Source organism: Prionailurus viverrinus, chromosome C2 (assembly GCF_022837055.1).
Source record: "Prionailurus viverrinus isolate Anna chromosome C2, UM_Priviv_1.0, whole genome shotgun sequence".
Classification (NCBI taxonomy): Eukaryota; Metazoa; Chordata; class Mammalia; order Carnivora; family Felidae; genus Prionailurus; species Prionailurus viverrinus.
In genome coordinates this window covers 143,879,518-143,904,544 of record NC_062569.1, presented here as the reverse complement: position 1 = coordinate 143,904,544, position 25,027 = coordinate 143,879,518, and the positions used below count along the sequence as shown (strand labels likewise).

At 35.5% G+C, this 25,027-nt stretch overlaps 1 protein-coding gene and 1 long non-coding RNA gene across 2 annotated transcripts in view; both read left to right on the top strand.

The window, feature by feature from the left end:
* The window catches only part of LTN1 (listerin E3 ubiquitin protein ligase 1), a 70,968-nt gene that overhangs the window by 20,391 nt on the left and 25,550 nt on the right, over window positions 1-25,027 (top strand). Inside the window, exons 9-21 of the mRNA XM_047876147.1 lie at window positions 6,484-6,657; window positions 7,227-7,417; window positions 8,163-8,298; window positions 9,375-10,184; window positions 12,173-12,214; window positions 14,730-14,919; window positions 15,409-15,648; window positions 16,454-16,607; window positions 17,383-17,527; window positions 18,023-18,209; window positions 19,698-19,857; window positions 20,724-20,828; window positions 23,922-24,064. Coding sequence (XP_047732103.1) covers window positions 6,484-6,657; window positions 7,227-7,417; window positions 8,163-8,298; window positions 9,375-10,184; window positions 12,173-12,214; window positions 14,730-14,919; window positions 15,409-15,648; window positions 16,454-16,607; window positions 17,383-17,527; window positions 18,023-18,209; window positions 19,698-19,857; window positions 20,724-20,828; window positions 23,922-24,064 — 2,677 coding nt within the window. The remainder of the gene's footprint in view (window positions 1-6,483; window positions 6,658-7,226; window positions 7,418-8,162; window positions 8,299-9,374; window positions 10,185-12,172; window positions 12,215-14,729; window positions 14,920-15,408; window positions 15,649-16,453; window positions 16,608-17,382; window positions 17,528-18,022; window positions 18,210-19,697; window positions 19,858-20,723; window positions 20,829-23,921; window positions 24,065-25,027) is intronic.
* On the top strand, window positions 12,229-14,072 carry LOC125175517 (uncharacterized). The gene is made up of 2 exons (XR_007155853.1): window positions 12,229-13,224; window positions 13,898-14,072. It is a non-coding gene; the product is annotated as an uncharacterized LOC125175517 (long non-coding RNA).

The window sequence follows — 25,027 nt, the reverse complement described above, 5'->3', positions numbered from 1 at the left end:
TATATCCTAGCCAGGACTAGAATCCTTAGTTCCCTAATTTTTATCAGCCTAATAGGGTTTCAAAAATTTTTTTTTTTTTTTCATTACTCTGCTAACTAGTGACTTTTAGGATCTTTCTATAAGCTTTTTGAATTTTGGTGTTTCTTCTATAAACTACTTGTTTATGTCTTTCTCCCCTTTCTTTTGAAGTTTTCTTTTTTTATTTTACTAGAGTTCTTTGTGTATCTAAATACTTGTCCTTTTGTTGTTTTTAGGCATTGCAAATAATCTCCCACTTTGTTACCTTTCCTGTGTCCTCTTTAGAAAGACATTGTAATTTTCATGTAATCAAAATCACTGCCTTTGCCATATGAAGGCCTTTCCCACTTTTAAGCCAGAAAAACATTCTTGTATTTTTAATAGTTATATCTTTTTTTAATACCTTTACTTTTCATGTGACGTCTTTGTTTTTTTAATACATTTTTTTTTAAGGTTTATTGATTTTGAGAGAGAGAGAGAATGCAAGCAGGGAAGGGGCAGAGAGAGAGGGAGTCACAGGATCTGAAGCAGGCTCCAGGCTCTGAACTGTCAGCACAGAGCCCAACGCGGGGCTCAAACCCACAAAACACGAGATCATGACCTGAGCCGAAGTCGGACGCTCAACTGACCGAGCCGCCCAGGCGCCCCTGAAGTCTTTAATCCATCAATAAATCTACTTTTTTTATACAGCATTAAGTAGATACCTAGTCACCTTTCTCTTCATGTGTAATAAGTCAGTATTCCTAAAAATCACCTAGTGAACTATTCATTCTTTCCCTATTGATTTGTGGTCCTCCCAATATGGTACATTAAATTTCCTTGGGGCGCCTGGGTGGCTCAGTCGGTTGAGCGTCCGACTTCGGCTCAGGTCACGATCTCGCGGTCTGTGAGTTCGAGCCCCGCGTCGGGCTCTGGGCTGATGGCTCAGAGCCTGGAGCCTGCTTCCGATTCTGTGTCTCCCTCTCTCTCTGCCCCTTCCCCGTTCATGCTCTGTCTCTCTCTGTCTCAAAAATAAATAAACGTTAAAAAAATTTTTTTTAATTTCCATATGTTCATAAGTTTGTCTCTAAACTCTGCCTTCTGGTCCATTGGTCTTTGTTTCTTCTTATGCCAGTACCAGAAGTTTGTATCCATTCCATTTTAATATCACATGTTAACGTGACATTATGATGTATCCTGATAACTGCTCAGGTGAATCACTTTTTTTGTCTTCATCTTCAAGATTGACCAAATTGTTTTAGAACTTCATTCTTCTGGGCATCTGGCTGGCTCACTTTGTAGAATATGTGACTTTATTCTTCCCTATAAATTACAGTAAATTTATTGAATTCCTCAAAAAAGTGAATGATTTGGGGAAGCTTGCTCTCTTTATAAAGTTACTGAGCCTGATGTTACGATGAACCTGTCGTATCCCAGTGTATTCAGGTATATTAAAAATATCCTAGAATAATTTTTTTTTTTTAACGTTTATTTATTTTTGGGACAGAGAGAGACAGAGCATGAACGGGGGAGGGGCAGAGAGAGAGGGAGACACAGAATCGGAAACAGGCTCCAGGCTCTGAGCCATCAGCCCAGAGCCTGATGCGGGGCTCGAACTCACGGACCGCGAGATCGTGACCTGGCTGAAGTCGGACGCTTAACCGACTGCGCCACCCAGGCGCCCCAAAAATATCCTAGAATAATTTTTAAACCAACTTTATTGAGGTATAATTTACTCACAACAAAATGTAACCATTTTAGGCATAGAGTTTAACAAGTTTTGACCAATGTATTTACCCATCTACATGTACATACCCATGTAACCACTACAATCAAGATACTAAACATTTTTATCACCCAAAAATGGGTTCTTTGAGTCATCCTTCCCCTTACTGTAGGCAACCAGTGACCTGCTTTCTGTTGCTACCGACATACAGGTGTTCATATAAATGGAGCCAAATATTCGGTCTCTGGCTTCTTTTGCTCACTATAATGTTTTTAAGATTTATTCATTGTTGCATGTATCGGCAATCCATCCCTTTTTATTGTTTAGTCTCTGTTATGGACATGGATTTTCATTTTTCTTGGGCAAGGGGAGGAAATTGATAGAGTACATATGTGTTAAATTTGTAAGAAGGTGTCAAACTGTTTACCAAAGTGGTTGTGTACTTTTGTCAGCGGTGTATGAGATTGATTTTCTATCAATTGTTTTCATTTAGGTCATCTTCATGGGTGTGGGATTCAGGGATCAGCAAACGATATATACAGCTTATGGGTCAAAATGTGGCACACCTGTTTTTGTAAATAGTTTTTTGTATTGTCTGTGGCTGCTTTCATGCTAACAAAGCAAAGCTAAGTAGTTGGAAGAGAGACCATATGGCTTACAAAGTCTAAACTATTTTACTGTCTGGCTCTTTAAAGAAAATGTTTACTGACCTCTGGGGTGAGATTTTTCATTGTGATTTTAATTTGCATTTCCCTGATGGCTGATGATGTTGGACATATTTTAACGTGCTTCTTGGCCATTTGTATATCTTTTTGAGGTGTCCAAGTCTTTTGCTCACTTTTGAATTTAATATGTTTTTTTTATTTCTAAAGGTTCTACTTGTTTTTTTGTATTTTCTATTTCTTTGATGAATTTTCCTTTTGTTTTTTTTTTTTTAAAGACTTTTTTAAGAGCAGGTTTAGGTTCATAGCACAATTGAAGATGCAGATTTCCCATATATGCCCTCCCATCCCTTCCCCTCCCAGATGCCTAGCCTTCCCCATTATAAGCATCCCCTACCAGAATGCTACATTTGTAACAATTGATAAACCTACATTTTTTTAAGCAAGCTGTATGCCCAGTGTGGCGCTTGAACTCACAACCCGGACAAAAGTCACATGCTCTACAGACTGAAGCCAACCAGGCACCCCTGAACCTACATTGATAAATGATGAAGTCCAGAGTCCATAGTTTATTTACATTAAGGTTGATTCTTGGTGTTGTACATTCTATTTCTTATTTATTTATTTTTATTCATTGTTCTCTTTTTCTTTACCTCATGGAGTGTAGTTTTAATAGCTGCTTTAGAGTTCATGTCTGATAATAACATCTGTTCTTCTTGGGATTGATCTCAGTTACGGTCTTAGGAAATGGGATCACGTTTTCCTGACTCTTCATATTTCAGTAATTTTAGATCGTATCCTGTTCAGACACTTGGGCTGTACTCTGAAAGTTATGTTTTAGAGACTGAATTGTTTTATTTTGCTCCCAAGGGTGTTGATATTTTTGTGTTGGTAGACCGTTAACTTGGACAGACTCTAACTGCAAACAGTCATGCCTGCTGCGGACAGCATCTCAGATCTCAGCTCAGTTCTTTCCGCCTTAGCTTCGAACTGCTTTCGCTTTACCCTGTGCATGGTTCAGGAGTCAACTATAGTTGTTTTAGACCATAAACACAGAAATGTGGGGGTTCCCTTTGCGCCCTCCTAGAGTTCCTGCCACTCTCTTGCCTCGTTGGTTACCCTGGGCTCTTCTTTCTGGTTCTTCCAGTTCCTCCAACGAGGCTTTTTATTGGAGTTGTAGCTGTCCCTGTGCCTCTGCGGTGGTGACCGAAACCACCTTCCAGGCACAGCTGCACAGAATGCAAGCTCTGTTTGTGTGGATTGCCTACTCCATATTTTGATTTCCCATATTTTGATTTGTCTTCAGTTTTTTGTGTTTTATTCCCAGAACCTATGGTTGTTCTTGGTAAGAAGATCAGTGTATCAGTCTTTTTACTCAATATTCTTTTGCTCACTTACCTATTTATTTATTTATCTCTTTTGCCCGTTTTAAAATTGAGTTTTTGGTTTTTGTTTTTGAGTTATGAATGTGCTTTACTTATTGTGGATGTAAGTATTTTGTCAGATAAAGAATCATGAATGTTGTCTTTTAGTCTGTGGCTTAACTTTTCATTTTGTTAATGGTTTTTAGAGAGTAGGTTTTTAATCTTTATGAAGTCCGGTTTGTCAATTTTTTATGGTTCTTGCTTTTGATTTCTTATCTTTAATCTTTGCTTACCTCAAGTTTGCAAAGATTTTCTCTGTTCTAGAAGTTTTATAGTTTAGTTTCATTTAGAATTAATTTTTGTGTATGATGTAGTGGTAAGAGTCAAATTAATTTTTTTTTCATAGAAGTATCCCATTTGTTGAAAGATTGTCTTTTCCTTACTCTGGCACCTTTGTCAAAATTCTGTTGACCTTATATCTTGGATTTAAATTTTAGACTCTTTATTCTGTTCCATTTATTTATATGTTTATCCTTACACCAATACCATATTCTCTTAGTTATTATTTTTTTATAATAAGTCTAGAAACCATCCAACTTTGTTCTTCTTCCAAAATTTTTAGGCTGTGTTAGGCCCTTTTCATCTCAGAGTAATATTTTTATAATATGTTCCATCCTGAACGTGTTTATGGTTTTGTTGCTACTGTGACAGTCACTATGTTTTTTAATTACATTTTTTTGTTTCTACTGGTAGATGTATACTATGCTTTTGTATGTAAATTGTATAGTCAGCAACTCTCCCAAACTCTTGTTCTGATAGTGTTTACATCTTTTTGAATATTTTTTATAGCCTGTTATTTTGCTATGATTATAGCTACATGTTTGAGTTACTTTCCAATTCTTTTTATTTTTTCCTTATCTGTGTGTGAATTAGGTCCTCCACTACCATGTTGAGGCATCCTTTTCTTGTTCCTGACTTTAATGGAAATAGTTGTAAACTCTTATGTTGTGATTATGATGCTTGCTGTAGATTTCATAAAGTTTAAGATTGCAGAAGTTTGCTGAGTATTTTTGTCATAAAATAATGATGAAATTTTCTTGATTGCCTTTCTCATATGTTTAAATGATCATATTATTTTCCAGCCTAGTCATGCTATATGTTTATCTTTTTAAATACACTGCTAACATCATTTGGTAATATTTTATATAAAATATGCAGAAATAAAGTACTTTGTGGGGTTAAATATATGTGCATGTGTATTTTTTTTAATCCCAGAAAACATTATTATTGTATTCTCAATCTTCATTTAGATTTATCTTCATATTTGTTGCTTTATTTGCTCATTATTCTTTTTTCCATCTCTTACCTTCCCTCTGGAATCATCTACTTTCAATACAGAAGGTGTCTTTGAATTTCTTTTTGTGTTGGTCTGCTGATGATGGTCTTTTTTTCTCTATCAGAAGATGTTTTTATTTCACTCTTTTTTTTTTTTAAGATTTTATTTTTTTTTTAAGTAATCTCTACATGCACTGTGGGGCTCAAACTACAACCCTGAGATCAAGGGTCTCATGCTCTGCTGACTTAGGCAGCTAGGCATTCCTTCACTCTCATTCTTGAAATAGATTTTTACTGGGTACAGGATTGAATATTGGCAGTTAATTTATTTTTGAAGATATTCCACTGTATTCTGCTTTACATTGTTGTCGTTGAAGTCATCTTTCAAGTCTTACTGTCCTTCCTTTGAAGGAAGTTTGTCTTTTTCTTCTGCTACTTTTATGGTTTACTCTTTGTTCTTGTGGGAGTTTTGTTGTTGTTGTGTTGTTTTGTTTTGTTTTGTTTTTTGCAGTTGCACCATTCTGTGTCTTAGTGTGGATTTCTTTTTATGTATCTTGCTTGGGATTTGTTGGAGTTCCTGAATTTGTAGAATGGTGTATTTCACTGGCTCTACAAAATGCTCAGCTGTTAACCTTTTCAGATATTTCCTTTGCTTCGTTCTCTCTTCTCTCCCTTTGGGATTCCGTTTAAATATATGTTAAACCTTCTTTATCTTGTCTCTTACACTATCCTTGGTGTTTTTTTACCTTTTTTTGTCTTTCTGTGCTTCTTGGTGGATAATTTCTTTTGTACCTTCAGTTCACTTTCTCTGCTCTTAAACTGAAAATTGAATTTTAATCTATCATCTGTCTGCCTATTTTTAGGAATAGGAATTGTGCTTTGTACTTTTTCACATCTGTGCTTTTTCTGAGATCCTTTTCCTTTCAGATTTCTATAAACTTGTATTTCTTTAAATATAATAAGAACTGTTGATAAGGAATTTGTAACTGGTAAACCTAAGATTTAAAGTCTCAGATCTCTGTGTCATCTTTTTTTCTGCTGATAGTGACTCATGGTTTCTTAGTTTTTCTTTGGCTGTATTTAACTTGGTGTGGCCTAGTATATTAATAGGAATAATATGAGGCCCAGGTGAACGCCTTGGCCATTAGAGAGGATTTGTATTTGCTTCAGCCAGAGAAATCGAAAGTTGAATTCTTTCTGCCTTCACTTTTATGTGGTAATTCCTAATGTCCTTTCAGCCATTTGATACTCGACGGAAGATTTAAAGGTATTTTTTCTAGCCCTTTTAGTTTTACTAATGGGAGGGTTAGTATGAATAACCTATCAGCTATTAAATTAAAAATCTTATCATAGCTCTACTAGGCTTTAATTTAATCCAGCTTTTCATTTTTCGTTTTAGATCCGCTCAGCTTATTTTGAGTTAGTTTCTGCTTTGTGCCAGCGTATTCCACAGTTGATGAAAGATGAAGCATCCAAAGTGAGCCCATCTGTTCTACTTAGCATTGATGACAGTGACCCCATTGTATGCCCGGCTCTCTGGGAAGCTGTACTTTATACACTTACAACTATTGAGGTGTGTAAGAAAGGTAACATTTAGTACATTTGAGATACTTGTCTTAGTTTGTATTTTAGAAGCCTTAGATATGATGTGAGACAGAGCCTATCAGATGATAATACCTAAAACTTACTGGAAAATGCTTTCTTGGAAATAAAATACTTAATCCAAAACTTGGTATAAATCTTAAACTGACCATAAAATTAGCATAGAGTTTTTGTTTTACTTTCAGTTTAGCCAGCCAGTATCAATTATTCTTTAAACTTTATGTAGTCCAGTGAAGTCAGTTTATCTGAATCTTATATTTAAGATTAGATATTAGTGTCCCTTTTGGAAAGCAGCTTTTATATAAATCTTTTAAGTTAAATAAGTATTTCTGATCAATGTTGTCCTCACTATGTGGGGTACATGATTACTATATGTAATAAGTTTCTTAAAATTTCCGAGTTTAGTTTTCAGTGGTGGTGAGAGATTTTATCCTCTTTAGGTAGAATACTTGATATTTACTTTTGACAGCCTGTGTGTGTCTAAATTGGGAGAAGTATTTTATGATCTCTAATTATTCTTACCATCTTTTCTTTGGTTAGGACTGTTGGCTTCATGTAAATGCAAAAAAAAGTGTGTTTCCAAAGCTGTCAGCTGTGGTTCGTGAAGGCGGTCGGGGTCTGGCTACCATCATATATCCTTATCTTTTGCCATTCATCAGCAAACTCCCTCAGTCCATTACAGATCCAAAGTTGGATTTCTTCAAAAATTTCCTCACCTCTGTAGTTGCAGGGTAAGGAGTTTCAATTCTTGATCTTTAGAGCAGAAGAGATTTTTCTTGGTTTCACAAATGGGTAAAATGACATACTCATTATGGTCTTTCTTATTTAAATTTCTCCAAATTGTTTTGTTGTTCATTAAACACTTTTAATTAAACTTTTCATAGAATTTCAATTGAGATTTTTTTCTTGGGTACTTTCAAGGCTTCAGTGGTCATGCACAACAGAAAGTGCAATGACTATTGTAAGGGCCTTAGATTGAAATAGACTTTTTTTTATATGAGCATTTTTTGGTATGTTGATAAATACAAATGTCCAAATGGTAAAAATGAACCAGTGAAGAGTTTAAAACTTCCATAAGCTTAAATATGATAGCTATTTAAAGTCACAATTAAAAAAAATTATTTCAGTGCATTTGTTGAACTTAATAAAAGACACTCGCTTTTATTAATGCTTACAGAACTGTTTTTTCCTACACTCTTAGCTTTATTTGGTTAAGTCGTCTCTTTGAAATTTGCAGATGGACTTGTTCCTGACTGGAAAATAAATATGTATTATCTTTTTTTGACACCTATTTGAAAATGTGCTTTTTTCCACACCTTTCCAAGTTCCTTTTGTTCTTAGTTTTTAGTTTAAGAATTTTGTTTTAAAAAATCCTCTTCTTTTGGTGTGATGCCTTTTCCATGTGTTTATTTTGGTGTTTCTGAGTTGCTTATTGTTTTGTGAAAGAGTAAGCTGTAGTTGTTTATTATTTCTTAGGCTGTCAACAGAGAGAATCAAAACCAGCTTTTCAGAGTGCTCAGCAGTAATATCAGCTTTTTTTGAATGCTTACGTTTTATAATGCAGCAAAACTTAGGTGAGGAAGAGATTGAAGAGATGCTCATCAGTGATCAGGTATTTATAATGTAGAAATCATCATGCCCCTGCACACTGACTGCAAAGTATCAAGCTCATTGTATCTTGTTGCCGTTTTTAAATTAGGCTTTATAAAAATTTCATTCTTATAATTTACAAATTGAGTAATGTGTACTTCTGACCATACAAATAAAAATTCTGTACTGTTTTTGCTAGAATAATACCATAATGCCTGAGTACTAATTAGTCTCTGGATATGCAAGCCTTAACTTTTATAGAGTCGCAACACAAAACATAATTTTGAAGATGCTATTTGTGATCTTTTTTTGTTGTTGTTGTCGTCGTTGTTTTTTTTTATTTTATTTTTGAGAGAGACAGAGCGCGAGTGGGGGAGGGGCAGAGAGAGAGGGAAACACAGAATCCAAAGCAGGCTCCAGGCTCTGAGCTGTCAGCACAGAGCCTGACATGGGGCTTGCACCCACAAACCATGAGGTCATGACCTGAGCCGAAGTCGGACGCTTAACCAACTGAGCCACCCAGGCACCCCATTTGTGATCTTTTATATTAAGTATAAATTACACAATAATCATCTTGTTACTTCTAAAATATTCAACTACATTTATTTTTTGTGTGTGAACAATTGTGCTTGGTTTTTAGAACCAGTGATGAGAGCAGGTTCTGGAATATGGTTCCTTACATTAGGAAATTAATGAAATTATATAAGCCTAGATCCTAGTTTATGTCTCAGTTAACTTATCTTTGTAATTTAAGGAAAAGAATTCCGAATTCTGTGGGTTCTGTCTTTCACATTGGTTTAGAAAAAAGTAAAAAATTGGATTAAGTTCAGAAAATGCAAAGAAAACTGTATTATTTGTTAATGATCAATAATCTTGGTTAACTATATCATAAAAAGTAATTTAGGGGAATGCAGTGAAATCATTAACTTCTTTGTATGATACGAAAATGATCTTCAAGTTAACTCTTCAGAGTTTTGGGAGGGAACATCCATGTTTTTCAGTTATTAAATGTGGAACTTTATAATGTTTTACAAATACTTTGTTTAAATTTTATTTCCCCTGAAAACTGAACTTTTATATTTCTGCCTTCTCTTTTAGTTGATTCCTTTTATTGATGCAGTTCTCAAAGACCCAAGATTGCAAGATGGGCAGCTATTTAACCATTTAGCAGAAACCTTAAGTTCCTGGGAAGCCAAAGCAGATGTGGAAAAAGATGATAAAATAGCTCACAGTTTGGACAAAGTACTACTGAATTTTTGGGAAAGACTGTCAGAGATCTGTGTGGAGAAAATCAATGAGCCAGAAGCTAATGTGAAATCCGTGTCAGGTGTTTCTAACCTGTTACAGGTCCTTCAGAAGCCGAAGAGCTCACTGAAGTCAAATAAAAAAAAAGTTGGTAAGGTTAGATTTGCTGACGAGCTGCCTGAAAGTAATAAAGAGAACGAAAAATGTGTCTCCTCCGAAGGCGAAAACAGTGAAGGCTCTGAATTAATGACTGAACTTTCTCTCTCTCATAATTGTTCAGACCTTGTATCGCCACTAAGGAAGAAACCTTTGGAAGACTTGGTCTGTAAACTAGCAGCGATGAGTATTAATTATGTCAATGAGCAAAAGTCAGAGCAACATCTAAAGTTTCTTTCCACTCTGCTCAGCTCTTTCTCTTCAACCCAAGTATTTAAAATGCTACTAGGTGATGAAAAACAGAGTATTGTCAAAGCCAAACGTCTTGAAATAGCCAGACTTGTAGAAAAAAATCCTGCTGTACAGTTTTTATACCAGAAACTGATAGGTTGGCTAAATGAAGATCAAAGGAAGGATGCTGGTTTCTTGGTGGACATTTTGTACAGTGCCCTCTGTTGCTGTGACAATAATATGGAAAGAAAGTATGTCTTGGATGATCTCATTGAGGTATTATTGTTGTATATCTCTTTAAACTATAGTGGCTTACATCGCTACACTAATTATAAGTAAGTAGAATGATTCCTGCATGGAGGTTATTCTTGAGTCGTTTCTTGACTATTTAAAGAAGAGCAGTATATTCTTTCCAATTTTAGTCTGTGTGCTGACAAAGTAAGCACAGGCAAGCAGTATATTCTTGATTGTGATGGGGAAGTGTGTGAGGCTTATGGGTATGTGTTGAGTAAGTATGGTGAGGTGACAAATGCTCGGCAATGAAAGGCTAAGTATTTTAGTCCATACTTTTTTTTTCAATTTACATCCAAGTTAATTAGCATGTGGTGCAATAATGATTCAGGAGTAGATTCCAGTGATTCATCCCCTATGTATAATATCCATTGCTCATCCCAACAAGTGTCCTCCTTAATGCCCCTTACCCATTTAGCCCATCTCCCCACCTACCACCCCTCGAGCAACCTTCAGTTTGTTCTCTGTATTTAAGTCTCTTGTGTTTTGTCTCCCTCATTTAAAAAAAAAAAAAAATTTTTTTTTTTTTAGCATTTATTTATTATTGAGAGACAGAGAGACACAGAGCATGAGCAGGGGAGGGGTGGAGAGAGGGGGAGACACAGAATCTGAAGTAGGCTCCAGGCTCTGAGCTGTCAGCACAGAGCCCAACGCGGGGCTTGAACCCACAAACTGCAATATCATGACCTGAACTGAAGTTGGTCGCTTAACCAACTGAGCCACCCAGGTGCCCCTTCTCTCCCTCATTTTTATGTTATTTTTGCTTCCCTTCCCTTATGTTTATCTGTTTTGTATCTTGAATTCCTCATATGAGTGAGGTCACATATTTGTTTTTCTCCAACTGACTCATTTCACTTAGCATAATACCTTCTAGTTCCATCCACGTAGTTGCAAATGGCAACATTTCATTCTTCTTGATTGCCGAGTAATACTCCATTGTATTGTAATGTATACACACACACACACACACACACACACTGCGTCTTCTTCATGTATTCATCCATTGATGGACATTTGGGCTCTTTCCATACTTTGGCTATTGTCGATAGTGCTGCTATAAACATTGGGGTGCATGTGTCCCTTCGAAACAGCACACCTGTATCCCATGGATAAATATCTAGTAGTGCAATTGCTGGATCATAGGGTAGTTCTATTTTTGATTTTTTGAGGAACCTCCATACTGTTTTCCAGACTGGCTGCACCAGTTTGCACTCCCACCAGCAGTGCAAAAGAGATCCTCTTTCTCCGCATCCTTGCCAACATCTGTTGTTGCCCAACTTGTTAATTTTAGCCATTCTGACTGGTATGAGGTAGTATCTCATTGTGGTTTTAATTTATATTTCCTTGATGATGAATAATATTGAGTATCTTTTCATGTGTCTGTTAGTCATCTGGATGTCGTCTTTGGAGAAGTATCTATTCATGTCTTTTGCCCATTTCTTCACTGGATTGTTTTTTGGGTGTTGAGTTTGAGAAGTTCTTTATACATTTTGGATAGTAACCCTTTATCAGATATGTCATTTGCAAATATCTTCTCCCATTCTGTCAGTTGCCTTTTAGTTTTGCTGATTGTTTCCTTTGCTGTGCAGAAGCTTTTTATTCTGATAAGGTCCCAGTAGTTCATTTTAGTCTATACTTTAAAAAAAAAATTTTTTTTTAATGTTTATTTATTTTTGAGACAGAGAGAGACAGAGCATGAATGGGGGAGGGGCAGAGAGAGAGGGAAACACAGAATTGGAAGCAGGCTCCAGGCTCTGAGCCATCAGCCCAGAGCCCGATGCGGGGCTCGAACTCACGGACCATGAGATCATGACCTGAGCTGAAGTCGGACGCTTAACCGACTGAGCCACCCAGGCACCCTAGTCTATACTTTTAAAAGCTGGAGTAGCTAGAAATGTTTTAGCTTTTTTTGTGATTACATAGTGACTTCTTTCCTTCTAAAAATTTATTTCTAACTCTTTTTTCTCTTTCAGGGGAATCTGAAATGGAATTCTATTCTTCAGGTCATTGAAAAGGTATCTTAGGGATTTTTTTTTCTTTTCCTCCTTTTTTTGCATTTATGAGTACAGAGAAGTTAAAACTAGTCATATTCACATGCTGGTATGTGGTCAAGTGTCTGTGTTAGAAAACTTCTTTATTATTGTAGCTTTCTTCCCATAACCTGGGAAGGCTTTAGGTTTAGGTGTTTACCTTTCTGTAGTATTATTTTTCTGGTTAGGAATATCAGCAAAGACTGAAAAGGCTCTGGTAAATCCAGTATCTTCCTGGGAAGATAACAAAGGGAGAACTAAATATTTGGTTATCTTTAAATTAAGACTACAGGTTTCTACTCTTATCCTAGTTATTTTTTCTTCTATAGAAGTAGATTGAGAGGTTTTAGCTTTGGCTCGAACACCTCAGAAATTAAATTTGTCCTGCTTTGGAATACTATACAGACAAATTAAAATCTTTCAGACTTTGTCTGATTGCCACTTGACTAAATAAGAAAATTAGTGATGAAAATAATGAAAAGAAATCAAGGAACATAAGCAATTTAGAAGTTTTAAAGTATTTTTCCCCAATGAAGATGTAAGTGATGTAACACTTTTTAACCATAGAAATGGGGGGATTTTTTTTGCACTGTTAAGTTACCTAAAATTCTTTTTTTAGCATTTTTTATTATTTTTAAAATTCACATACACAGATAACTCCTTAATTTACAAGTTTCTTTTTAAATTATGGTAAAAGCCCATAGCAAAATGTACCATCTTAACTCTGAGTTTACAGTTCAGTAGTGTTAAGTATATTCTTATTGTGAACCAGTCTCCAGAATTTATCTTGCAAAACTGAAACTCTGTGCCCGCTGAACAGTGACTCCCTATTTCCCTCAATAGTTTATTTTTACAAAATAAATACAGAATATTAATTTACTGTTTTTCAATGAGAAATAGAACGTATGAAGTACAGCATTTATATTAGTTTACCCAGTACCTTCTCTCTCTGTAGGCAGGTTACATGAAAAGCCAAATTATCAGAAATCTACTTGGTAAGTCTAGAATTAGAGCAAAGGGAGTTAGTAATTTGATAAGAGAAGACTGATACCCATTTGCAACTTAGGAATGTGCCTGCTGGTTAGCTCAAATACTCCTAACCTTTGGGAAGACTATTTTCTTCCTGGGCAGTATTTAGAAGTTCATGGCCAGTGTTTGCCTCCTGTACTTCCATGACTAACTGATGTCTCCATCCCCTTAAAGCTGGTGAGGTTCTTTCTATGGATATGTTAAAATGAGTATTGTACATCATATCTAGTTTGAGAGACATTTTACTCAAAAGTTTATTTCCTAGATTCAATAAAATAAATGGGTTTTATTTAGTAAACTGTGTTAGGAAAACCAATATTATAGCCATCTAAACTCCAGATTTCTTTGTTTTTATGCAACTTTATACTTTATGATCAGAGTCATAAACTTAGCTTCTTTAAAAACAATCTGCATTTTGTAATCAGAAAAGGCCGTTAGTGATTTTCTAGGTTAATCTTCATTTTTAAAATAGGAAATAGGCCCAAATTGGTTAAGAGATTTGTCCAGGATCATAAAGCCAGAAGATTGGAAAAGCTTGGGCAAAATAAAAGCCCAGGTTACCTACAGTTTTTTAATAAAGAACAAACAGTTTTTAGGCACTACCCAATCCGCACTTGGTTTTTTGTTTTTTTTTTCCAGATTGCTTTGAAATGAACCAAGTTGCAAATTCCTTTCTTATCAGCCCTTAAAGCAAAAGAAGCTCTGGGAACATGGATCAGCATGCTTTTGGGGGTGGATTTACAGTTTTTTGTGTTTTTTTTTTTTTTTTTTTTCCTTGCTTCCCCACCCCATGAAAATAAACCAGTTGCTGTTAGCTATCTGGCCCCAGTTACTATTGCAGAGAATTTGGGGAAATATGTCCCATTGTTCATATTGAAGTATTTACCACTATTAAATATTGTTCTTTAATTTTAGTAAAATTAATGAACAAAAATGTAATACATAGAGCATTTTAAAATCTGTCTTCAAAGTTCGTCCGTTCGTTATTCATTGAACATATCTGCAGTGTTGATAGCAGGTATCAAAGAAGTTTAAGACAGTCTCTGCTCTCAAGGAACTTACAATCTCATTGGAAACAAGACATACACAGATGAAACATTATAAATAATAATAAAATCCAGTAAGTGCTTTAGAAATTCAGAGCAAAGCAGTTACAAGTATGGGCTTGAGTGGATGGGGGAGCCTTCATAAAGCAGGTTGGCTTTGTAATGATTCTCAAAGAATGGATGGGATTTTGATAAAGAAGAGAGAGAATATTTATGGCTGGGAAAATAGCCTGAAAAAAAGCCTGAAAATGTATGTAAGCAAGGCTTAGTGGGGAACAGAGACGATATCAGCCACCTTAGAACTTGAGGAGGAGTGGGGGCTAGTGTTGGGGTCATGATGACGAAGGGAGGTAATATGGTACAAGTAGTATAGGCAGATATGCTTTTTGATCTTGAAAATTTTTGCTTTAATTTTATGGTTTTAGGCATGTTCTAGTTCAGATAAACATGCTTTAGTAACTCCTTGGCTAAAAGGAGATATCCTTGGAGAGAAATTGGTAACCCTGGCAGATCATCTTTGTCATAAGGACTTGGAATCCACAGTATCTTCTGATTCTTACTTCTCGGAGAGATGGGCTCTTCTAAGCTTGGTATTATCCCAACATGTTAAAAATGGTAAGCAGAAATAGGGCTTTTGTTTTTTAGTAGGCAATAAAGTTTTCACTTTTGGAAGGGATTCCATGTTACAAAGTCTGTATGTTATTGGTTGAGAATAACAAGACTTAATTCATGCAGCTATTTTAATTTTGTAAGCACCCTAAATATTTAAGCCTTGTAGCATGACTTGGAAGACATTTTAATATTTTTAAAAAGTTTTACATTTTAAAGGGTTTTGAGTTTAGCAAAGTTATTCACTAATTGTATAGAGCATTGTGCTTTTTTTTATTATTTTTTTAACTTAATATAAAACTGCTCTTTTACATGAGAGTTTTTATGTGTGAGAGATCAGATTGATTTGTTGATACAATTTTCTTTTGTCTAATACATAATTTTTTTTTTAAACACATGGAAAGACTTAAGTGGTTGTTAACCCAAAGTAAGATTTTAAAAAACACACTGTTAATATTTTTTAATTTTTTGTTTGTGTGAACTTTTTTTCTCTAGATTACTTGATTGGAGAAGTATATGTTGAAAGAATTATTGTTAAACTTCATGAAACTTTATCCAAAGTAAAGGAATTGTCAGAAGCTGAAAATAATGATTCATCAGTGTCTTTTATCTGTGATGTGGCCTATAACTATTTCAGCTCAGCAAAAGGATGCTTGCTAATGCCATCCTCTGAAGACTTATTATTAACTCTCTTTCAGTTATGTGCTCAGAACAAAGAACAAACACATTTGCCAGGTAATAGCCTACTGCTCAAATGTTTTGTTGGGAATCTCCGGCTCTGACCTTCATAGTGTAAGTGCCCAGGCTTTATTAATTGAATCATAATGTACTTGAAAGTTGAAAGCATTTTGAGTAGAGGGCTACAAATCTTAAACACTTTCAGCTTTAGAAACCAAGTCAAAGGTATATGTAGACCTTATGTCTAAATTCTTTCTTGATATCAAAGAAACAGTTTTGGAAGGGGCTATGATAGATGAGTTAGAATCTTAGCCCTTTCACTTAGGAGCTGTTGTTTGGCAAGTTGTTTAATTTCTTGATGCTCCAGTTTCCACATTCATAAAGGAGGGTATATTAATATGTCCTTCTCTTATTCACTCTTGGTATATATCAAAATAAAACTGAAATTGCCTTTGTAAGGACTATATTGCCTTATATGTTGAGAATTATGAAAGGCATTTTAAAAAACACTAGTATCGATAGAGAGCCCTCCTCCCCAACCCTTTCTTTCATACTACTCTGTTCGGAAAAGGTGTAATATTTTTCACATCTCCAAAAGGATAATGCTCTTGTAAATAAGAGTAGAAAAGAGCTAACTTTAAAAATCTTAACATGTTTACATTTATATGGCATGAGCTAGTTTGTATTATTGCATATTTATGACATAGTTATTTTGTTTTGGCAATTAAATGGTAATTTTATATTTTCCATTTTTAACGGTACCTTAAAAATCTCAGGTCTGCATTGAGCTATTTCATACATTTTGTACTGGTTATAGTTGCTTCGCAGGGATTACAAATTACTGTTGACATCTTGATTTTAGACTTTCTTGTCTGTAAACTGAAAAATACTTGGCTCTCTGGTGTGAATTTATTGACCCACCAAACTGGCAGTACATGTAAACAGAGTACCTTCCTATGTTTGTCTGCTCTGTGGCTGAAGAACCAAGTTCAGTCTTCATCTTTGGATATCAAAAGGTAACTTTTTTTGTACTCATTTGCACAGTATCTCTTCAATACCTGATCACTGTCTTTAAATTACAGCCTATCTATGAAAAATGACTTGTTATGTAAGAAATCTACGGGACTCTTAAGAGAAGACCCAGACAAAAATATTTTTCCAAAAGGAATTTGTTTTAATGATCATCAATTTAAACTCAATTCAAGAATGATTTGTTATATCTGCTGGACTCCTAATTTATGCTGGTGACGTGATCGTAGTGCTATCCTGTGTCTTGTGGGCTGGTGTGGATTATAACCATAACCTCCCATGACTACCACACATCGTGGTTATTCTTCATTGTTTAATTTTGGGGCCCTGGTAGCCTCTGTTTTAAGATGTTGAATTGCAAATATATTTCACACCACATACCTAAATCCATTTATAGAAGTGAAAACGAAGAGAAGGCATCCAGAGACTTTTAGGGTTGGGTCATATCTTTTTCTGATTGTCATGGCTTCTCCCCCCATATAATGAGGTAGTTGTGTTTCTGAAATACCTTTTCCAAAATAGGTCAAGTTCCCTTCATTCTGATACAGAAGCAGCACTCAATTTCAAACTATAAATGTTGTATTAAATCCCCAATTTGATGGTGTGTATGTCAGATACAGGGTAAAGGACTTGCTTAATTTCATTTTTACTGGTCTTTTTGTTCAGGTAAAGTGTTCCCTGCCATAGTATTTAGTGTATAGCAGAGTGCTCAAGTTAGTCATAGCATAACCATGATTGTCACATTGTTTGCATTATTTTCAGTCTTCAAGTCCTCTTGTGTGCTGTTGATGACTTGCTAAATATGCTTCTAGAAAGTGAAGATACTAATCTTCTGGGAGTTTATATTGGAAGTGTAATGCCAAGCAACAGTGAATGGGAAAAGATGAGACAGTCTCTTCCAATGCAGGTATGTTTGAGATTGGACAGTGCTTATCTCGTTCTGAAGTTTGGACTTCATGCAAGCTTAAACATTTTAATTTTATTCTGGAGAAGGGAAAAAATTGAACAAAATGAATATCTTTTGTTTTATCCTTGGGAGAAAAAAAGGTAAATGAAACGAGTATCTTGCTTTGCCTTTACGTCTCTGAATGCTCACATATTGGATGTTTGTTGTTTGTGAGACACTGGCAGTTGCCACGGTACGAGGTGAATTAGATCTAGTTCTGTCCTGAAGGAGTCTTAAAGAAATACACATGTTGATAATTTCCTGAAGCAAAACCCAAACTTCTAGGCTTCTGTGATTTTATTGATAAACTAGTAATAACTTCATTTTTGAAGTTATTCTAATAACATTGTGAAGATTGATAAGCTCATTTTTGTTCCCTGTCTTACTTGCAGAGATAGTAAATAATTTAGAATATCTAATGATTTTTGTATATAATTGAATGTATTCTTTTTACAGTGGTTGCATAGACCTCTTTTAGAAGGAAGATTGAGTTTGAATTATGAGTGTTTCAAAACAGATTTTAAAGAACAAGATGCAAAGAAACTTCCCAGCCATTTGTGTACTTCAGCATTATTGAGCAAAATGATATTAGTTGCACTGAAAAAGGAAATAGTCCTAGAAAATAATGAGCTTGAGAAAATAAGTAAGTATATATGAGCATTCAGATATAATAGCATTGTTTTGAAATAATTTGTGTTAAGTATAATTTTGAAATACTTTTGATTACTCTGCAATTTAAATCTTTAAAAAATCAAGAATCTTCCATTCCTATTAACTATTGTAGTGATGAGAAACTTGAGGTTACTTAAATGATGAATGGTAAATTGCAAATCGGATGAAAACATACTGAAATTTTCTATAATCTTGTTAGCTGTAGAGCAGAATTTGTTACAAGATCAGTTACTTAAGCTGGCGAGACATCAGTACTAGGTCCTATGGCGCATAATTCTAAAGAAAATGGTTGAGTTTAATGTTTCATCATGGATTGTGATTTAAAACACTATACCTTCGTGTTGATAGGGATACATAGGTATGTATGTAGATATATATTTTTTTCCTGGCAAGTGGAGGTCCAAATGTTGAATCCCGTGGGGATTTAGGACTTAAAATTCCCCCATTCCAGGAAATGGTGTAGAATTGTAAGTAGCAGTGTGACCTAAACAAAATGGTGTTAAAGGTAGAAGTTTTGCATAATTTCTCTGTCAGTCTTGTTTGTAAAACTTCAGCTGTAGCATAGCTACTAGAGGAAAATATATGCCCTGTGGAAGAAAGCTGGAATACTTCTTGATTTGCCAACTCCACATGCAGTAAAGGGCAAGGAGATTAGCCTGCAGTTGCAATAGTGTGTTTTTGTGGCGTGTGTTACTAATTACAAACTGACAACATTATGTATTTAAGCTTCTTATCAACCCTGTCAGATATTATTATTATGGTTTTTGTTACCTGGTTTTCTTAGCTTGACTTGATTAGAGGTACTTAGCTTGTAAGGGATAGGATTAGATTTTTAAACCAGGTCTCAAGTCTTCTGACTCCAAAGTCCATAAATGGCTTTATAAAACAGACTTGTGATAATTGTGTGTTAAAACCTATGATGTGCTAGGTTTTGTGAGAGATTCTTGGTCATTTAATTCTCACAGCAGTCCCTGAGCTAGATTTTAGTATTCTAATTGCTGACTATGCACACAGCTCAATTTGAGTCCAGACCAGTCTTTCACCGAGGTCCATGCCCTGTTTACTATATCATGGTGTTTCCCATTTCTTAACACATTGGCTTGAACTTCTCATCTCAGGTCTTGGGGCCCTTAGTTGTTTGTCCTGTGTGTAACTTGTTACCACCTGTGGCAAAAAGAGTAGGAAATTCTTCCATTATCTCTGGTAACTTAGGCCCTGTCACATTGTTCACTGATTAGAAAAGGGACCAAATAAGATTTGGGAGAAGAGTGGCATTTTGTATCAGACAAATGTTCTCAGTTTTCGTTATCACTGAACATCTCAAAGCAGATTTAGAAATCAGTTCACAGATATTTTGAGACTGGCAGGCGTAGCAGTATTTGAAAATGGGGCGGTGAAATGAAAATGATCAAAAGTTCCTTCACAGAGTCCACTTGATAATGTGTTGTCCATTCTGTAGTTGCAGAACTGCTCTATTCACTGCAGTGGTATGAAGAATTAGACAATCCCCCTATTTTTCTAACTGGGTTTTGTGAAATGCTTCAAAAGATGAATATTACATATGATAACTTATGTGGACTTGGTAATACCTCTGGCCTTTTACAGCTGCTATTTAACAGGTAAGAATCCCTTTCAGCTTCCGTTTTTATATGATTGTTTTACTGGCTTTTGGCTTTGTTTCTGTAAAATGTTAAGCTCACTTCATGCTAATCTTTCAGAGGGTTGATTTAAATTAAACCCAGTTCTTAATAATAAGTACTTCATGGATTCTGAGTACTTGATTTATTCATCTAGGGAGATATTTGAACTTTGCCTGTGTTCTTAAATCCATAAATTACATTGAGGAATGGGGCAGATGACAATGAAAGACATAGAAGCCTTGTAGAAGTTGTTTTGTCATCTGTGATCCATCCTTCCCGCTACTCTCAAACCTTATACTTTGCATGTTGTTACAGATATGTCTTAAGATTATAAACACAAAACCTTCCCCTTAATTGACGGGAGTTTATTGAAGTTACTGTGTTGAACTGCCTCTCTTTGTTTTTCACTTGCCTGTGATGTTTTGAATATGCTTTGCCTTATCAGAGGTCCAAGGCTGAGCTTTTCTCTGCAGTCTCCATCTACATACTCTAGGACACTCAGAACTTTCCCCCAGTAGATATGAATACCTCCTTGGTTCTTCAACATTAACCAGGCTTGGTGTCCTCTGGGATATGTCCTTTTTCTGGCTACCGTCTCTGATCCTCAAACCTGCTCTCCTCTATTAGGATTTGAAGGGCTTTGGGATGAGAGCTCAGTACGAGTTGTAAAGGAGTGTTGGAAAGCTAGGCTCCCAGTCTTTTCAGTAATGGCAGCTATTCGGGGGTAAAAGCCCTGAGTGAATTGATACCCTCACAAGGTGATTGATTTAATTCCGTAAAAGGAATCCAGATAAATGGTAAAAGTTGTAAACACTTTGAAAGTGGATTTTTTTTTCTTTTTTTAGATCCATGGAAAATGGCACCCTTTGGTCTCTTATTATTGCTAAGTTGATCCTTTCCCGAAGTGTTTCATCTGATGAAGTAAAACGGCATTATAGGAGAAAAGAAGGGTATTCTGATTTAAAATGTTTATACTTTGTAATTTGCTGTATTTGGTCACTTTGGCAAGCCCAACTAATGAATAATCTCTATATCAGTCAAGGAAACAAGGTTTAAGAAATGCGGAAATTCAAGGAAATGAGATTAAAGACTTTAAAACAATTTAAATTATTTTAGGTTTGGGACACACCTTCTCATTTATAAGCATTTTAAACTTTATAATATTTTGTTGTGGAATTTTGTACTTGGTTTAAAAAGGTAGCATTTTGTTAACTTGCTCTCTTTTCCTCAGAAATCTTTTTGGTAGAAATCTTTCTTTTACCTCTCCCTAATATCCTTCTTCTGTTACTTTATTTGCTGTTTGGAAGTGATAGGGAAAGTTACTTATCCTTTGCTTTAGTAAGGATCATCCTATTGAAATATATTCTAGAAATGCAATAAATGTGTTCTTAAGACAAAGAAATAGATTGTGGGGTTGGGCATACTAGAGTTCTAGAGTTGGTCATATTAGAGAGGCTGAACCTCAAACATTTAGTTGAAATTTACCAAGAGGCATTTTGAATTTACTGGTTTACCAAGAAGAATTCTGAAATGATATGTATATGATCTTGTACACTAAAATCATGAAATAAGTTTCAATTTTTTCTTATTTAAAATTTTTTTAAACTTGTTATTTTAAGGTAGTTATAGATTTACAAGCAATTGTAAGAAATAATATAAAGAGATTCCATATACCCTTCATTGAGTTTCCCTCAGTGGTACTGTTTTGCATAACCTTAATACAGGTTTACAATAAGAAAATGACATCAATACAATCCACTGACCAAGTTTACATGTACTTATTTGTGTGTGTGTTCTGTGTAGATCCCATGTGTGACGCCACCACAGACCAATAGACAGAACAGTGTTACCACAGGGACCTCTTGTGTTACCCTTTCACAGCCAGGCCACCTTTCTTTTTCCCATTCTCATCTCTTGCAACCAGTAATCTGTTCTTTTTACCATTTAGTTAAGTTATATAAATGGAATCATGCAGCATATGATCTTTCGATATTAGCTTTTTTATTCAGCATAATTTAATTTTTCTGATTATGAAAGCAACAGGGAATTAACTGGAGACGTATTAGAATTAATTACTAATATGGATATATATACTTGACAGAAAAATCAGAAACTTTCTTATTCAGTAGTAATAATTAAAAATGTCATGGGAAAAAAGATTCTATTCACAATGACAACAAAACTATACCTAGAAATAAATTTAACAACAAAAATGCAATTATGAAATTTTAGTAAAGATTACAAAAAAGGTAGGAAGCTAAATTGTAAAAATGGTTGTATCGATCTGTAATTGCAATGCAATCTCAATAAAAATTCCAGCAATATATTTTGAAAAACTTGACAAACTGCTCTAAACACAGTATGCATTTGAAGGAAAAAATGCTCAAGAATAGGTAGGAAAATTCTGAAAGATAAAAGTGAAAAGGAATTGTCTTACCAATACAATAATTAAGCAGAATTAAATTGGTGAATAGACAAATCAGTGGATCAAGACACAGAATCCAGAGACTGAGCCATAGGTGGCCTTTCAAATCAGTGAGGTGAGTGGGGTGCCTGAGTGGCTCAGTTGGTTAAGCATCCAACTTTGGCTCAAGTCATGATCTCACTGTTTGTGGCTTCAAGCCCCACGTCGGACTCTGTGCTGATAGGCCAGAGCCTGGAGCCTGCTTCGGATTCTGTGTCTTCTTCTCTCTCTGCCTGTCCCCCACTCGTACTCTGTCTCTGTCTGTCTCTGTCTCAAATAAATAAATAAATAAATAAATCCCACAAATCGGTGAGGTGAGTGAATATTAGATGATGTTAGGAAAATTGGATATGTGTTTGAAAAAAATAGTGAGGTGCCTCTCTCACATTATACACAAGACTGAAGTCCAAATGAAAGCTAAATGTAAAGAGCAGACCTATAAAAGTATTAAAGGAAATTAAGAAGCTCTGTATAATCTTGATATGGGGAAGATCTTAAGCAAAGCACAAAAACCCAGAATCTATAAAAGAAGTGATTTTGTAAAAGTGAAAACTTCTGGCAACCCACGAGCCCATCGACAGATGAATGGATAAACGAAAATATGGTATATACATACAATGGAATATTATTTAGCCTTGAAAAGGAAGGAAATTCTGGCACATGATACAACATGGATAAACCATGAGGACATTATGCTAAATAGAATAAGCCAATCATAAATGACAGATATTATATGGTCCACTTCTGGGAGATACCTAAGGTAGTCCGATTCAGAGAGACAGAAAGTAGAATGGTGGTTGCCAGGGCCTGAGGTGAGAGGAAATGAGGAGTTCTTGTTTCATAGGTAGTTTTTTTTGTTTGTTGTTGTTGTTGTTGTTGTTGTTGTTTTAAGATTTTATTTCTAAGCAATCTCAGAACCTGGTGTGGGGCTTGAACTCACAACCCCCAAGATCAAGAGTTGTATTCTGTATAGACTGAGCCAGTCAAGTGCCCCTCATGGGTAGAGTTTCAGTTTGGTGAAAGGAAGAGACTTCTGGAGATTGGTTGCACAGCAGGTGGAATGTACTTACCACTACTGAACTGTACGCTTAGAAATAGTTCATTTTGGGGGTTGCCTGGATGGCTTAGTCAGTTAAACATCTCTTAGTTTTAGCTCAGGTCATGATCTCACGGTTTGTGAATTGAGCTCTGCGTTGGCCTTTGTGCTGACAGCACAGAGCCTGCTTGGGATTCTCTCTCTCCCTCTTCTCTGCCCCTCCCCTGCTCATTTTCTCTCTCTCTCTCTCTCTCTCTCTCTCTCTCTCTCTCTCTTAAAATAAATGAACAGTAAAAAAAATTTTTTTGATAAATAAAAATTAGAAACATGTAAAAAAGAGAAGCAGTAAAAAATATCCACAATCTCATCATTAAGAATCAGCAGCTGTCAATCTCTTTTCATAGTTTCTTTTTTTTTTCCTATACAGTTATTTTATATAGTGGAGTTATTAGTTTTCTTGAATATTTTGAAGGGCAGGAATTTTGTGAAATAACTGCATATTTAGGATAAATATAATTCATACTTTTCCTTTCCTTTAAACAGGTTTTTCCCACTAACGGAAGGCAATATGCATACCATTCAAAGTCTCTGTCCGTTTTTGTCAAAAGAAGACAAGAAAGAATTCATTGCTCAATGTATACCTCCCCTTTTGGCCTGGACTAAGGAAGATCTTTGCAGTACTAATGGTTAGTGCCTGATAATAAATATTTCTTTAATTATTGCTTAATATCTAAATCCAGATCTAGCAGAGGTAAATTGAATTATAGCTGATTTATTCCTACTTTATACTTTGCTACATAACACGTTGACAGTCAGTAGTATGGGTGTCTTTGGGGAGTGGCTGTTACCACTTTGCAGTACAGAAATGCTACAGCCTTAGGGAAGACTAAAACCACAGGTATCAACAAAAAAACCACCAATGTCCTCTAATTATTTCCATGTATAGCATTTTTAGCTATGCTTAATTTCAATTTCTCCCTAGTCAACCACTGATTGAACATATAAAGGTAACAGAGAGAATAGCTTTCGTTGTAATTTAAACCTTTTTGGGCACTCTGTACTCTATTAGTTAGTTTGTTTATTAATTTAATAAACATTTACTGAACATGGCTCTGTGGCAGTTCCTTTTGTGGAAAGGACAGACATAAAGTTATATCGTGGTAACCAATGTATCAGAAAAATGGCCTGTGTGTCAAAGCAGCAGAAAACAAGTTTCCCCGCTCTGCTTTGCAGCATCAGTGGCGATTTCACAAAGAGAAAAATTTAAGTGATGAAGGATAGTTTTCTGTGTGGATATAATTGGGGATGGGCATTTCAGGTACACAGAAACAAAAAAGTGTTGAGAGTTCAGTTTGGCTGGCATTTCAGGAAGAAGGCTGGGGACAAAGGGTGTTAGGATGTACAAGACGCTGAATTTTGAGAAAATAGTAGGGAAAAGGCCTAACATTGTAGGTTAAGGAGTTTGGACTTTAAGAGGTAGGCACTGAGGAGCTGTTGGCTCAAATTAGGTAGGAGAGTAGTAAGACTATCTCATTAGAAAGATTATTGTAAGGGGCACCTGGGTGGCTCAGTCAGTTAAGCATCTGACTTCAGCTCACGTCATGATCCTGTGGTTCATGGGTTCGAGCCCTGCGTTGGGCTCTGTGCTG